This window comes from Melampsora larici-populina, assembly GCF_000204055.1.
Source record: "Melampsora larici-populina 98AG31 unplaced genomic scaffold MELLAscaffold_15, whole genome shotgun sequence".
Classification (NCBI taxonomy): Eukaryota; Fungi; Basidiomycota; class Pucciniomycetes; order Pucciniales; family Melampsoraceae; genus Melampsora; species Melampsora laricis-populina.
The window spans coordinates 674807-687433 of NW_006768779.1; the positions used below are offsets into that span (position 1 = coordinate 674807).

Consider the following 12627-nt stretch of genomic DNA (forward strand, 5'->3'; position numbering starts at 1 on the left):
TTAGCACAAAGTTGTGATACACATTCAAATAAAAGGAAAATTGAACTATCTCTCAATCAAAAGACAACAAATTCCTTTGCTCTAACTAGATGGCCGCTCCTTCAAGGTAGACTAGTTTCTTTCATCTTAACTTGTTTAGTCAGTGTTTCATACAATAAAGCCATTATTATGCACTTGAAAAAAATGTTTAGCAGAGCTTGGAAAAGTGAGTGCAGCCACTATCTTTCAACTCTGCAGGAACCAGTCCACTCATCTCCCATCTATTCAGAAGAAACTTATCACCTTCTCCTCTATGTAAACTGTGGACTAACTGAAAACCCTAAACATTTGTTGTTGTACTGTAAATGGTAGACGGTACCCAAAGGCACGACGGTACCGTCTGTTTCCACGATGAGTGGCGGGGTCGGCCTATGGGAAGTGGGAGAAAACAGCCTTCTACCAAGGGTAGGTTTTCTCCCGGCGCGAGCTCAAGAATTCAGAGTAAAGGAAAATCCCTTCACTCCATCTTTCTCCCCCACGCGTCAACTTCCCCATAGTCGACTATCCCACACTCAGATCCGGGGAATTTCACTCTCTCATCTCCTACTTGAAGCCATCTGGCTTAAAGCTCTCTTTTCAAAATCCTTCATAGTTTCTTTATTGAACTCAACATGTCGACAGATAACATCAACAACCCTGTAATAACAGACGCCTCCACAGGAAATACGTCTAACACGGAAAGGTTCACTCAGATGTTGAGAAGGTCAAGTGCGAGATTAAGAGCGACATCCGTCCCAGCATTAGATTATGAACAGACGGTGAATCCCCCATTGGAACCCAAACAGCCGCCTGCCGATGAGGGGGCTCCGCCTACTGCGACGAGCAGTCAACGAGGTGGGAACCGAGGAAGAGGTCGTCGAGCTGCTAGAGGATCGACTAGACCTACTGCCGAGAACAGGAGCCAAGGGGGTGGAACCCCGTCGGTAACACTCACGGTGCCGGGCGCCAACACGAACGGAAATGCGACTTCTGGAGCGCCTCTGGCATCTAGTCTTCAACCAGGAAATGGTGTGTTGGCAATCAGTCAAGTGGGCTTGGGTGCAACCCAAGGGTCGAATCGTACCTCTGTCATCCACCCGGCAGGCTCAAACTCGGCAGGGTTAATCGCGGAAGAGAACGTTGGAGGCAATACAAACGGTAAGCCTTCTTCGAATTGACCACCTAGAGTGATGCCGCGGCATGCGAAGTAAATTACCACTTACAAGTGATGCCACCGCGAGGTGATGCCTCTCAGAGATGAGTGAACGGGGAACAGAACTAAGTCGCACATTGTATTTCCATTACCTGTCCCAGTCAATAAATCCCCTCCGCGCAGAAACACGACGTCTGCCGTGGTTAGCCCACCGAAGGGCATGCACTCTTGGCTGATCGCCAATGGATTGTCAATAATCAACGCTTCAGGCTCCGTGACACCTAATGGATTTACAACAGGACTTGGATGCCTACCTAAGACTCCTGCCACTGCCAACCCGACTCCCAAGAAAGCTCCTTGTTTTGACTTAACCAACGATACCGACGATGCTACTCCATCTTCGAAAGAAACTGATATGTCGAAGTCCACTACCAAATCGAAACCAGAAGTCAGTGCCAAGGGCATAGAAAACACTGGTCTTGTCAGTTTATCAAAACATTGGCACGACAAGCTCTCACCACTAGTAGGATATGTACCATTATCTATCTTCAACATCAATTGGTTAAAATTGGACCTGCTTAGGACTACTTCTCGTCCACGAACCTCGAAAGATAAGGATGACAAGTATGTCGGCATGGAAGTTCCCGAGGAGTGGAAGATGTCCTTCGGAGAATGGGTGACTGCTTTCGATCTCTTCGTGGCCTATCTGGTGCATTACGAACATGTCGGCCTAGCTAAGCGTTTCAAAGTTCATAAGGAGAATGTATTCGCCATTATGAGAGAAAGGAGGAGTTGGCCGATGGCTTTTCGGTACGATATGGCAATACGGACAACAGTGCTTACGATTCGGAACTCTGACGGCAAATTAGCGGCTCCCGGAGACCAAAACAAAACGATTGAGAGAGATGCCCGTCTAGAGACAGAGCGTTTGGGCAACTTCGACCCCAGATTCGCAGACTGTAATCCTTATGCAGAAGGCCAAGTCAAGTCCCACATTAACCCGATCAGCGGTGAACGGATGCGTCACAACGAGAACACCTTTGGACCTACCAGGAATGACCATTTGATGAGTTCTACTTACGGGAAGCCGAATGCGAGATCTTGGGCCTTTGCGAATCAAGTGGTTTATGACGGCCCAGGCGGCGTGAGCTTCAATGACGCTGAAGATAGAGGACATGGTAGTCGTAGGAACCGTGGACGTGGTAGAGGTGGTCGCTGGAATGGCGGTGGTGGTCATGAAGCTTCACCTAGGGGTAGGCGAGGAAATGACAATTATGACGAGAGAAGAGCTGATGGAGGCGGTTCATGGAAACGTGAGGATAGGCGCGATGACCGCCGAGGCGATGAGCGCGGGCCTGTGGGTCCTAAGTTTGGCGGCCAAGGGAAGGAAAAGTAAGCCCTTCAGCATGATTGAGCCACTACTTTTCGTCTAGAGAGTTATCATACAATTGGGCCGTATACCCTACGCTTTGGTGTGTGTTGTCCACCCAAATGAGCCTCGTCTCATGTTTCTTGGTTTTGTGCCGGCTCCTTGTCTGTAGAAGGTTGTCCGAGGCGTGCAATGTTCCTGTCGCATACAACTTGACTGCTCCTGTCTAGCGCATGTTTGATCTTCTTCATGTTTCTGTCACGATCCTGTCTATACGCTGTACTTCCTGTCGAAGGTCAATGAAAGCAGATAAGTTTGTTGGATAAATTTCTGACTATGGCGTGCCTACCTCCCCCTGATCTGTGTAGCCCGACAATACGTGAAAGAGCCCCGTTGCCTAGCTCAAGGTTTCGTGATCGGAGGATGCCAGAAGCTGGCCCAAGAATTGTGTTAGACGAATCAGTTGAGAGGTCCGGACCTGTGGAGCTACTTCCTTATTCGAATTCAGGGAGAGGTTACGATCCTCGTTGGCCCAAAGAGGTGGCAGTGTGTGACCTAAATTTAGAGAAATGGAAAACATTAGTCGAGCTGTACGGAATTGAAGGTGATGCTGAGGAAGTCCTAGAAGGTTGTAGGATAGGGTTCCATCAGGGAATTCCTGATCATAATTTAGGTGCTCGCCGTTGGTTCACACCACCCAATCACGAGTCGGCTAAGCAAGCGGCAGAAAAGATAGAGAACACGCTAGCGAAAGAACGCAGAGCAAACAGGATATTCGGGCCATTCACTCACAGGGAAGTCTTTGAAAAATTAGGTTTCTTCAGGTCCAGCCCGATGGGTAGTGTCATCAACGGGGATGGATCTTTCAGGATCATCAATGACCTATCATTTCCTCAGAATGTAGAAGAAACTCCGTCAGTTAACAGCTTCGTAGACAAAAAGGAATTTGTGACAAGCTGGGATGATTTCAAGGTAGTGGCGATATTTTTTAGGACTCACCTGGGAAAGTACAAGGTGGCAATATTTTTTAGGACTCACCTGGGAAAGTACAAGGTGGCAATATTCAATTGGGAGAAGGCCTATCAGCAGATTGCTATTCACCCATCTCAATGGCGGTTTCTTCTCATTATGGACCTTTGGAAAAGGATGTGGCTTGACACGCGTATTCAGTTTGGTGGTGTCGCAGGATGCGGTGTGTTTGGTAGACCAGCAGATTTGTGGAGGAAGATTGTGATCAAACATTTTAACTTAGTCACCGCGTTCAGGTGGGTGGATGACAATCTGCTCATCAAAGAAGAAAGCAACGTAACTACCATCCAAGATATTGTTCTTCTAAGCACGGAGATGGGTGTGTCGTCAAACTCAGAGAAAGTCCACGAGTTCGCGGATGAGCAGCGATATATTGGATTCATCTGGAACGTGGCGGAAAGGACCGTTTGTTTACCCAAAGATAAATTCGTCAAAAGGAAACAGCAAGTTGATGATTTCTTAGTTCTCAAAGCAGCATTCAATCTCAAGCAGGCGGAGAGACTGATAGGAAGGTTGGTCCATACAACTCACATCGTTCCCAACATGAGATGCTATATGCCCAGTTTACATCGATGGAAAGCAGAATGGAAGGTATTGTCTGCGCTGCGGAAGGTTCCGAGAGATGTAAGGGAGGACCTGTTAGAATGGCAGGCTGCGTTACAGAACTTCCAACCTCGACGAATAATTCCTGATTCGGTACCCATAGATGTTGAATGGGTAGGTGACGCATCGATGTCAGGAATAGGTGTATTGATTGGCTCTAAGTGGGCAGAATTTTGTCTAGTGAAAGGTTGGAACCTGATAACGACACATCGAGGGAAGCGAAATATAGCCTGGGCCGAGACGGTTGCGATAAGGTTGGGTTTGTTAGTATTAAGTAAGTTGAGAGACGTGCGCGGGAAGTGCTTCATTGTACTTACCGACAATACGACGTCACAAGCGGCGGTCGACAAACATAAGTCAGGTGATCAGGCTGTAAACAAGGAGTGGAAGCAAGTGCAAAAGCTGTTAGCGGCGCTGCAATGCGATGTAGTAGCAGAAAGAGTAGCGACTGGTGACAACATGGCAGACCTACTTTCTAGAGGTTTAGATAACCGTAGTATGGAAGATTGTGTAGAGATAGTTGTACCAGATGACCTGAGATTGGTAGTAAAACAATGCTAGTGAAATGAATCCTTCTTGTTTCTTCTGATTGACCACCTTGTTAGCGCCAAGTTTGTTCCCGAAACGGGGTTGTTTGGTTGCCCTCTTGCTCTCGGGCAGGATTTATGACCTGGTTGCTGGGAAACCACTACAGAGTAGAAAGACTCGGTCGTTGTAAAACTTGATCGTTATACCCATACAAAACATCGTCGCATCAGTCATGGAGTTCCTCAAAGGCCTAGACGGCATAAACTCAGTAGCGAGTGACCCAATCAAGACTTACATGATTAACGGGAGCTGGTCTGACGCAACGATCAAACATTACAACGCCGGTGTCTCGAAGTTAATTGCCTTCGCTAAAGAAAAGAACATTCCTCAATCACGACTGTTACCAATCGATCGAGAAGTGTTGTTCGCATTCGTGGTTTGGGCGGGTCCAAAGCATCCGACCGAACCAGTAGACTCGAAATCCCCTCCAATAAAATCGAATACGATTAGAACTTACTTATCGGGCATCAAAGCGTGGCATCTATTCCACGACTTTGAATACCCTCACACTGCGACCGATCGGGTCGAAGCGATTCTGAAAGCAGCCCAAAAACTAGAACTCCGAGAAGGACCTAAAGAAAAGAAAAACCCGGTGATGGTAAAACATTTGTTTGGTCTCCTAGAGTGTCTGTCAGACGGATCGTTAGAAAACCAAACGGCGTACACAGTAGCCTTAGTTGCCTTTTGGGGCATGGCTTGTTTGGGGGAATTGCTAAAACCGGCGAACAGTAAGAATCAGATTAAGGTGAAGGACTTGGTCTGGGGAGGAAAGATGGATTTCTTACGTATTAGGATCAGAGAAGCGAAGACGGCTGCCGTGGGGGAAATTCAAGAGATCCACTGTCAAAATCAAAACTCCCTCCTCGACCCAGTCTACGCGGTTCAAAGGTTGATCAAAGATACGAATGCTACGGAAGACGACCCCCTGTTTTCATACCAACGTGGTGACAAGAGGATAACTTTGACAAAAGCACGGTGTCAGAAAATCTTTGCAGACGTATGGGAGAGTAGAATGAGAACGAAGTTGACCGGGCATTCATTTCGGGTTGGGGGTGCGTCGTTGAGGTGGAACTTGGATTGTCCTCTGGAACAGATAGTAGCTCTTGGGCGATGGAGGTCAAAGGCCTACAAACTGTACATTAGGGAGTACAGCGACGCAGATCTATTGAACACTGTACGACTACTCGAAGAACTTAGATTGTAGCAATTTAATTAACGCGGTGTTGGGGATTGACATGCGCAGGAAGCCGAGCGGTATGTTACATTTACATAATGCTCTAGTCAGCAGCATTTGACTGGGGGGTGTTCAAGGAAAGCGAGGGTAACCTTGACCCAGATCACTGGGGATGGGAGTTCGCAGGCTCAGGCCCGTGACCTGAGTCAAGGGGAAGCACTCTCCCATCCCGAGTTCTCAGTGGTCCCACCTCCCTCTGTCCAGTTGGACGGGGCCCCCCCCCCAAGAAACCCAAAGTGTTCATAGAACGGAGACTTTAGGTTTGCCTAGGACAAACTAGAGTACTTGTAATTATGCATTACAAACTACGTAAGGCTATGTGAAATTAACACTACGTGGAATGAGGTGCTATTAGGAAGCTCACCCTTCCTGAGACACCGCCCAATAGAGAGTGGATGGTAGACGGTACCCAAAGGCACGACGGTACCGTCTGTTTCCACGATGAGTGGCGGGGTCGGCCTATGGGAAGTGGGAGAAAACAGCCTTCTACCGAGGGTAGGTTTTCTCCCGGCGCGAGCTCAAGAATTCAGAGTAAAGGAAAATCCCTTCACTCCATCTTTCTCCCCCACGCGTCAACTTCCCCATAGTCGACTATCCCACACTCAGATCCGGGGAATTTCACTCTCTCATCTCCTACTTGAAGCCATCTGGCTTAAAGCTCTCTTTTCAAAACCCGGCCACCACCCAGAAAATCGATGTTCCCTGTCAGAGTCTGCAGCGCAAGAAGTCATCATCAGGAGAAGCAGTTGCTGGTGAGTAGTTTAGTTCACGAACTTAGCTGGTAAGTTATATTTAAGTATTGTAGTGATAAGTTGTGGAGGGAGTTGCCTAGCCCACCGTTCAGCGCTCTCCCATCCCGAGTTCTCAGTGGTCCTACCTCCCTCTGCCCAGTTGGGCGGGGGGCCCCCCCCAAGAAACCCAAAGTGTTCATAGAACGGAGACTTTAGGTTTGCCTAGGACAACCTAGAGTACTTGTAATTATGCATTACAAACTACGTAAGGCTATGTGAAATTAACACTACGTGGAATGAGGTGCTATTAGGAAGCTCACCCTTCCTGAGACACCGCCCAATAGAGAGTGGACAGTCCACTAAATCTAGGGAAACAAATGCAAGTGAAAATGAAAGAAGAAAATGTAGAGGTAAACTGGAACAGTACTAATAAATTATTAGACTCTCCTAAAACGTTTTACACAATTACGGTACTCAAAGCTACATTGTACATATATATAGTTGTCATATATAATTTTTTTGGCAAGGAAAAAACAAATATACTAATTTTGGACTCATTTTCCCTGCCAAAAAAAATGTGTAGCCAAAATTATGTATGTGTACATACTTGCTTTGAATACCGTAAATAAAGAGCATATCTACAGGAACAGGACCAAGGAGATTGGCCACAGAGCAAAGGACAGGTTTTCACGAGCTGAAGAGAGGTTGAAAAAATCAACATCAACAAATTGCTCAGCTTAACAACACCCTTTCTGTGTTGCCATGTCCATGCACTCACAGAGGGGCTTATGACTAATTGTTGAATTCCTGTGTGAACACTCCAGAGGTTAAGTCTCCTTATGTATCTTTCCAACATTTCTTTTTTCCCTCAATGATAAACCCCTCTTTACCCCGCAGGCAGAGTTCTCCAGATACATTTTATACATGTGTTTTGACCTTTTTTTGTCTGGAAAACTGTTGCCATCATGCACTTCTTGAGGTGAATGTGCAAGCCTTATGTCTCACTTGTAAAGTGGTGTACAGGGTGTTTTCACATCTTACACAAAATTAGGATCCAAAAAGGCCACATTACAGGTGAAGTTGTTAGCATCTTCAGACCAATCTTCTGTCCTTGCTACTCAGAGTGCCTATAATATGAGGCTGTGGGCATGTGTAGAAAATCATTCTAAACAAGCTGTCCTGCGTAGTAAAATGAGGTATGTTTGTGCAGGAAGCACAAAAATGCAAAACACTACATAACAACACACAATCCTTGGAGTGTTCACGTCAGAATTCAAAAATTAGTCATAAACCCCTCTTCAAGGGCACGGCCGCTGCTGTGCACACAGGGATTTGTTAAGCTAAACAAATTGCTGATAAATTCCCATGTAACAGGGATAAATTGAAAAACATCAGAAACAGTGTACTGTAAAATCTCAGGACACAGTCCGGCAGATACTACTGTTGAGACAGTTTTTAACAAATTATCATCCAAGAACTTAATTCACTGACAAATTCTCCAGTAATGGGCAGAGATTGAAAAACATCAGAAACAGTGCACTGCTTAATCTTGTTACAGAGTTTGGCGGATATTACCATCAAGGCAGTCTTCTTAGAATTGAACAATTTTTATTGCTCTCAACTCTATCTCCACCAAATTCCATAAGGGGGTGTGCTTGCACAAAGGTGTGAAAAACTAAGGATAAAAAATTGCAAAAAAAGTAATGAACAAAATACAGGAATAAAGAAGACCTCTCAACAACAAATGACAACAAACTCCTTTGCTCCAACTAGATGGCCAAATTGTCTAAGGCAATTTGGTCCCTAATTTTTTTAACTTGTTTAGATAATGTTTCATTCAATGCATCCTTACACACTTTTTGAAAAAAAATGTACATTTTTTGTGTGTTAGGGCTGGTATTTGTACATTGCTTGTTTGTTATGCACCAGATATGTTGATTTTATTGAAAATTTTGACCTTTATAGCAAGCTTAACTAAGTCCCCCATTGAGCCAGTACCTGAGCAAAAGGGGGCAATCTTTTGAACAATAAGCCAGAAAACCCCAGATAGCCCTGATCCTCTACAGTCTTGATATCAACCACTTAAATCTTTGGCCAAAGCTCATTGATTGAATAGCAGTCCTCTTGTAAGAGATAAAGGAATGTGTTCATTGTGGTCAGTTGTGAATTTTGTTTCAAAAATACAGTTGTTGCGCACAACCAAATTCCTCCAAGGAACTTCTCATTCTTCTTGAGAAATCCGAGAGTGAGATACAAAACATCTGAATAGACCAAGTTGATGGGAATGAGCTCATATACCTCCAGGTAAATTGTGCATAGACACTCATTGAGTGAAAGTGGGTGTTTTTGAGGTGCTGAATAAATGCCTAGCCAGATTGCAATTTTGATCCCCCTATTTAGTCCTAAGTCCCTCTCCAGAAACCAGAGCTTGTGGGGAAAAGTGTCAGACTAGAGGAAATTGGTTGAGTTATCCTAACCCAGCGCACCCATTGAGCCCATGAAGGACATTAAATCTCAGGTGGATTTTATCAATTTGCACCAAATAAAATCCTAGTGTAGCAAAAGCCCATTTAGGGGGGAAGTGAGGTGAGACCTAGCCATTGCAGGGGGAGGTACCTATTATTGGAAACTTTGACCTGATACCAACTCAAATTTGGCAAGGACTACCCTTAGCCTCCACTTACTCTGCCTTTTGTCCAAGCAATTCCTCCAAGGGCTCTGATTAACATTACAGTAATGATTTCTTGCATCTTTTCATCTTCAGAGTTTTTTAATAAGCCAAAAGTCTAGTTATCCAACAACAACTTTTTGAATTCAATCCCTACTGGCTCTGAGGAATGCTGTGGTTTGAGGGACTTATGTTACATTAGAATAGAAACCGGGACTAAAGTTGGAGCTTGTCAAGAGATTGATGGAGAAAATTGATTGGGACACTCTGCTTCACTTTCATCACTGATTGAAATGGAATCAACATTGTTATTCAACCAAAAAAGGCTCCAGCAAATAAAACTTATCTCTGGTCATAGGACTTTTGACTTTGGTTTAGTACCATGTGAATTGAATGTAAACAACTACACTATCAAAAATCTATATTCCTATCAGAGGGTCCCAGCCATGCTGTGGACATGTAACATACAGAGGATTTTACAGATTGTTCAGGGAAGTGTTTGAGGTATAAAAAACCCTGTCCACAGCTGTAATTCCCTACTGTTGTAGAACTAATCACCCAACAGGGGAGATATAGAATGTGAAGAGTAAATCTGATAGGAAGCAACTAGTAGAAGATTTCTAAGGACTGCTCTTTTAAGATCTATGATCAAATTTCTTATTGTAGGAGTACTGATACACAACTTGAAGGAATATGTCTGTTTTGATAACTCAAAAGACATGTGTCAACATATTGATGGGCAATACTACACACTCAGAGTAACTGATTGAACAAGAAAATAAGCACCCAAATTGATTATTACTCTCAAAAATCTTGTAGTGTTAATCTGTCAATATCAAAAGAAAAATAACTATAATAATTCACGTCATCCTGAAGCAATTATGAGGCAAAAGAACATCAAATTTGATCAAGATGGGAAACACACACCCATTCTTTTATAATTGGCCAAGACTGCAGACCCTGGGTGATATCAGTTCTTACACCTCACTTATCAACCTACCCCTTCGGGTCCTGTCACAGCCTTGAAGGATTTGTTGCAGATAACTGGAAGAGATCCTTCAAGGCTGTGGAGATCCCAACAACCTTCTTTTTTCTGTGGATGACGGGGTATCTCCTATTAGTAGAGTGGTGGTAATTGTGTTCTTGTGGAAGAAGTTTTACAATAATGGACCAAGTGGGTCACTATTTTTCAATCAGTAGCTTATATGACCAAAAATTGGGCAGATCACATCTTTTTTGGAAAACATACAAGTCTCATTCCCAATACCCCCCCTCCTAACTTCAACTCACATTGTCATCATAGTTAAAAACCACCCTTAATTCACTCATGTCATTGTCTTAAATCACCACACACCACATCACCACCACTAATATTATTCAATTGAGTTGTTTATCTAACAATATGAGGAACCTACCTTCTCTATTGTTCAATAGAGCCTAGATCAGGCTGGCCAATCACCAGAACAAAATATGAAATATTTAAAAAAGTATTCAAACATATTTGAAATTGAAATGAATTAAATCTTCAGACGAGAAAAGTGTTAGTATGAAGTGGACCAATTGGTGTTTCCAGAACTGGAAACAAATTAGAAAATTGTGAAATTTGAAAAGTTGAAATGGTCAACAAGATTTTGGCTGCCAAATAAAATACAACTCTTTTGACTTCTGAGTTGTCCCTGTATCTCTGTGATACTTGAAAATAGGGGTACACAAACATGAAAACCTGACCTAAAAACCCATGGACAAAACCCATGACAGCCCGATTGTTTTTTGGGTTTTGTCCAACAGGAAAGCGGAAAACCCATGGACAAAACCCAAAAAACAATCAGTTTGTCATGGGTTTTGTCCATGGGTTTTTAGGTCGGGTGTTCAAGTTTGTGTACCCCTAATGGATTGCAGGAATACACAGAGAGGTGGATGGGACCAAAAATATACATATGCATATATAAGAAAAAATCTCAAAAATAGCATGAGAATACCTAAGATAGATATTTATTAATCTTAGCAAAGTCCCACACTTGCCTTGCAAGGCTTAGCAAGCAAGGGACTTACTTCCAACTTGCACACTTCATAGGCTAAGGGTAAGACTTTTTGCAGGAGGTCTTCTTGAAGTCCATCTGCACACTCTCTACCAAAAATTCTCATGTGTTGCAAAGAGGAAACTTTTGCGCTGTTATCTTGCGCCAAGTTTGCACTATTTTTTCCCCAAAGAAGTCAATCCCTTGTTACCAAAAATTTGTTTGAAAGATTGGGTCTTGGCAGAAAATCTGGACTGAAGATGGAAGTTACATGTGTAATATCCCTTCAAGAGCCAATCTTTGTTGTAAACTTTTGGTAAGAGGGGATCGCTTTTGTTAGGAAAAAAACATTCACAATTTGCGCCAGATCAAGGCGCACACCTTTCTCCTTTGGACCATATACAAATCCTTGGTGGGGAATGAAAAAGGCTCTACTCTCAGCCTATAGAGCGTGCAAGTTGGAGGTAAGTCCCTTGCTTGCTAAGCCTTGCAAGGTGACCGTGGGAATTTTTTGAGTTCTATTTTGATACTTTAAAAATTACAGCGCTTCAAGAATCCTTCGGTTTATTTGGTGGTCTTTTTTTTAAAGTTTTGGACAAAACTCGGAAAAAACTCATTTGGACAGTTCAAATTTGACAGATTCTAGTACAAAATCAGTTTCAGCGAGGGTTTTAGCGAGGGTTTTGGACATTTATTTCGTTTTCTTGCGTTAAAAAAACCAAAGGATTCTTGAAGCGTTGTAATAATGAAATAGTGGGAAGAACCAGAGTTCAGAAACATGCACACATTATATGATGAACATCATGAGAGAATTATACGTCCTCATGAAATGGAAAGGTAAAGAGATGGTTCTTCCATAAAGTAAACAGCATAGTGATAGCTGAAATAAACGTGTGACACGAAAAACTTACACATTGTTCGTCGAGGCGACGTCACTGTGACTCCCGAGTCCCTGACCTATTCTCATTTGAGAAGCTCGCTTCTAGTGGCCATGAATGGTCGCATGCTGAAGGAATTCGCAATGGCGAGAATATGTAAAGCCTGTCTTATAGCGGAGCGCGCATAGCTTGATTCGATGGCCATACCAATAATGATGAGTAGATACCTTTGACGGCAATCGGGATTTCTAACTTAGCAACGAGGGTAGGAAATTCTTTGGACCAGTTGGCCAAGAAATAGAAATTAAGAATGGGCTCCTAAACAAAACGAAACAGGA

General features: G+C 43.7%; 1 protein-coding gene across 1 annotated transcript; it reads left to right on the forward strand.

Annotated features, from left to right (window-relative positions):
- Positions 1 to 650: 650 nt before the first annotated feature.
- MELLADRAFT_85713 (uncharacterized protein) lies at positions 651 to 2770 on the forward strand (the record flags this gene model as incomplete). The annotated part of the gene is made up of 4 exons (XM_007409159.1): positions 651 to 1176; positions 1333 to 2563; positions 2605 to 2643; positions 2716 to 2770. 4 exons carry the CDS (start codon positions 651 to 653, stop codon positions 2768 to 2770), a joined length of 1851 nt encoding a protein of 616 aa, XP_007409221.1.
- Between the last annotated feature and the right edge of the window lie 9857 nt (positions 2771 to 12627).